The sequence below is a fragment of the Amphimedon queenslandica genome, unplaced genomic scaffold (assembly GCF_000090795.2).
Source record: "Amphimedon queenslandica unplaced genomic scaffold, v1.1 AMPQUscaffold_10373, whole genome shotgun sequence".
NCBI classification, from domain to species: domain Eukaryota; kingdom Metazoa; phylum Porifera; class Demospongiae; order Haplosclerida; family Niphatidae; genus Amphimedon; species Amphimedon queenslandica.
Window position 1 is genome coordinate 2,725 of NW_003549357.1, and position 4,038 is coordinate 6,762.

The following is a 4,038-nucleotide window of genomic DNA, read 5'->3' on the forward strand; positions in this document are numbered from 1 at the left end:
TGAAAATAAACAATGGTTAATGAAACATTCATTTTTGTAGAAAGTGCATGTATTTCAACATGTAAGTTTAATATTGTAAACGGAACTATTCTTTTATAAAGCAAGACTGATCATATGTACAGTACATGCACACATACCTGATAGTGATTGAGTCTCCAGTAGTGCTTCCTGAAGTGATTGGTTGTTAATTCTAGCCACTTGTAGATCATGACGTAAAGACTTGTTGATAACTTGAAGCTCCTTCTCTTTATCTGTCATGAATTCATTCAATTCCTTTCTTCTTTCTTTCAGTATTTGTTCATACAATAAAGGAATATTAACTGAATCTAATACTGGACCCACTGACCATTGACCATCATTAAAAACTGAGGGAGAGAGGGAGGGAGAAGGAAAAGGAAGGAATAAAATAAGTTAGTGATTGAGTGAGGGAGAGAAAAGGACAGAAACATATAGTACATGTAATTCATAAAATTTGTATGTGATGAAAACAATCAGTAAACCACAAAGGAGGCTTACTCTTAAGAAATCCATATGCAGGCTTAATTGACCACATCCCCTAATTACCACACCCACATCATCACAAAAGTTGAGCACAGCAAAAGGCAACACATTGTTTGATACACTTTAAAATCTGTAGCAGTTTGTGTGCAACCATAAAGCAGGTACAAAACGATACTGATGGTATAGCTTTTGGTTGCTGCCAAAATCATAAATCTACCCATGCACTACAAAAGAAGAAATTAAATTTGTCTATAAAATACACATAGTTCATATAGTGCCATAATTATCATAGAGCATGATCAGGTTGAAACAAAATGGTGGATTTTATATTGGCCATATCTTCATGGAACCATCAATTATCCCCTCACCAATAAAGTAATATGTTTATTTTGCAAGATTATACATAAATCATACCTAGTTCAACTACCATTGTGATATTAGGATCAGTCACAGGTGTATCAAACCATTCCATTACTCCTCCTCCTACATGTTTCTGTTCCCTCTTTACAGCACCTCCCACTATTGTCAGGAACACATGATTAGGATCAAAAACAAAAGATGATACAGTATGACAGTATCTACAAGTAACAGAATCAGGTAGAGGAATCTGTAGAAAATAGAGAATGTAAAGATATAACAACATGTACAGTGTAGACTGAAAGAGATCATAACACTAGTGGATGATAATGGGGTGTACTATATATGCCATATATATTTCGCGGGTATAAAATTTCACAATTTGGCTGCATTTTTGCATTCACAAATAAAAATTTTGCAATTTTAATGTAATTACCACACCTACTATACAATCAACACGTTATTTTGTGGATTTTAATTTCACAAATTTTAAAAAAATGTGAAAATCACAAAATTTAATCCCCGCAAAATATATGGTGTATATGGTATGACTGAAATTGGCATTGGGCATTTGCAAAACGGTTGATTTAAATCATGCATTGCTCAATAATGTATTCTAAAAACAATCCACAAATACAAACACTAATGAATTATTTTTGATGAAAAACAATAAAAATTAATTATGCAATTATCCAATGGCTGACAAACATAATCATCAAAAGATGATGTTGTGCTGAACTCAGTCAACTGGATGAGAGGCTTCATAAAACTGTTCTTATAGTTTTCAGCTTCAAAAACATTCTTTGAGGTATACAAGACACAAAATCTACTCAGAAAATGGCGACTAATTATTGTACATGTGTGGATACTAGGATATAAAATCTCTATTTCATTAAATCTGTTTTAACCACTTGAACATTATTACTCTACTGTACACTATGTATGTAACATAATGTCATGCAGTGTAACGTATTAATACTTTCATCCAATTGTACTGGTTTGTGTCTATTAACAAACAATCATTCACTGGTTGATGTCTATTATCCAGTCCACCAATGACTACTAGTGTAGGTGAGGTAGAGACACCATTGATAATAGTGCTGGCATGACCCTCTCTCTCCTTAGGCCACAGTCCATCATTAGGTATTACTCCTTGTTTAAGACTCTCCCAGTTCTAAAAACATACATGAATATTATTTACATGTACATGCATATATTTTGTTTGCTTAGGCTCACCACTTAATGTTCTAAATCTAGTTATTTCAATATGTGTCAATATACATGTATATATATGTATGTACATGTAGTTGCTAAAATTCAGATTTTTGTCATTAAATAATTTTGTCAAAATCCTTTTTTATCGTTTAAAATTCCAAATTAATATTAAAATATGTGTCATTCTGCTATGATCCACATACTATAAAATGCAGAACAGCACATGAAGTAAAGTTTTGTAAATTAGGCTGCAAATTTGACAAAACTTTTGATTGAAAACGTATTTGGAGTCGCCCAGTATACATGTTAACTTACTATTGTATTATGTGATAATTGAAACAAGTAGATACTGTTAGTAGGTATAGTGATACCACTATCAGTCACTGCTCCTCCATACATAATTCCTTTATTATGATTGATCTTTTCAATTATAAAGCCACTAGTTGGAGGGCAACACTGTCCACTGACAGATGGAATAGTCCATTGTCCTAAAGAGAATTATCAGTAACTATTGATATGCCAAATTTTTACTATAAAATATGAGACAACTGTAAGTACATGTACATTGGTTAAGCAATTGACTGACAGTGGCAGTACCTTCTGGTTGCATTACTATTTTAAAAGTTAGTAAATTAGTAACATGAACCTGCATTATTAATGTTATGTCTAATTAGAAATAAATCTAATGCATTACTTGTACTTGTACATGAGTCAAGAAATCATTCAAATCAATCGTGAAGCTTGTCATCATCTTCATTGCTTTACAGCCAGAGAATAGACTGAGGCCCCTTGAAAGATCGGCCTCATTACCTCTACCCACAAAACCACTCATTTATTTCTTAATGGGAAAAAATCAGATAAAATAAACAAAAAAGCCTGTAGTGAATTAGAACCCGCGACCTTCTAGCATTCCAAACTATACTCCAACAGTTAGGCTATCTGGCACAATCTAAATCCAAAGGTACATATACTGGATAAAATATGCGTATATATCTATAGTTAGAAAATATTTGTCATGGGCATTTATTTAAGCAGGACGTTTATTCCAGCAAATCCAGTATATACATTCATTTAACTCCACAAATTTGACATGATACAATATGAATGATTGAATGAGTCACTCACCACTGGACAGGTTGTAGATATTCTGTTCATTAGTACTAACAAGATCATCAGCACCAGTCATTTTATTGCACTCAAATTGATGATACTGTGTAATAGTTGATATAGGAGCCACTCCACCAATAACCAGTAATTGTTGAGGTTCACCTTCACTTCCCATTACTATCATGCCACCAAGGCCTCTCTTAGTCACAGAATTGTTATTAGTTGATTGTAATTCTTTCCATTGAAGAGTTAAAGTGTCTAAACAGTTCAAACTGTTATGGTAGCAGGTGTCATGGCCGCACCAACCACCAAAATAATAAATATTATTATTAATGGTGGTACAAGAGACTCCTATGATTCCCAAAGGAGGAGTACCTCTCGTAGGTTGAGAGGACCAAACACCAGATAATAAGTTAAATGCATCAATAGCAGAAGTACACTGTCTCTTTGTAGGAGAATCGTGCGACCTAACTAATCCTTCCTGGTCCCCTCCCCAGCAGTACAGGGCCTCTCCTACTACTGCAGTTGTGTGCTGAGCCCTCCATCTCATTTGATGCTGACCTGTAGAATGATAAACCGTCAATTTTATGCTGTGGTAGTAAAATAGGGGGTCATTGCTCATGTACCAGGTATCCAAATGACGTAATGCTAACCATCATCATAATGGGTGGGTCTACCGGTCTAGCCAGTAGGACAATTATCATTATGAGAGAGCAGGACAATAGGACAGCAATAATATAGTGGCGTGGGACAGCAGGACAGTGAGACAGCAGCACAGTAGCTATGACAGCAGGACATCAGGACAGTATAGGACATCAGGACAGTAAGACAGTGGGACAGCAGCACAGTGGCTATGAC

The 4,038-nt window shown here is 34.8% G+C and overlaps 1 protein-coding gene across 1 annotated transcript in view; it reads right to left on the reverse strand.

Annotated features, from left to right (window-relative positions):
- Positions 1-3,730, reverse strand: part of LOC105315411 (uncharacterized) — a gene marked incomplete at its 3' end in the record, with an annotated part of 5,978 nt that extends 2,248 nt beyond the window's left edge. Inside the window, exons 1-5 of the mRNA XM_011410051.2 lie at positions 3,199-3,730; positions 2,389-2,561; positions 1,838-2,032; positions 916-1,108; positions 138-365 (exon numbers count right to left, since the gene is read on the reverse strand). Coding sequence (XP_011408353.2) covers positions 138-365; positions 916-1,108; positions 1,838-2,032; positions 2,389-2,561; positions 3,199-3,730 — 1,321 coding nt within the window. The remainder of the gene's footprint in view (positions 1-137; positions 366-915; positions 1,109-1,837; positions 2,033-2,388; positions 2,562-3,198) is intronic.
- Positions 3,731-4,038: the final 308 nt, after the last annotated feature.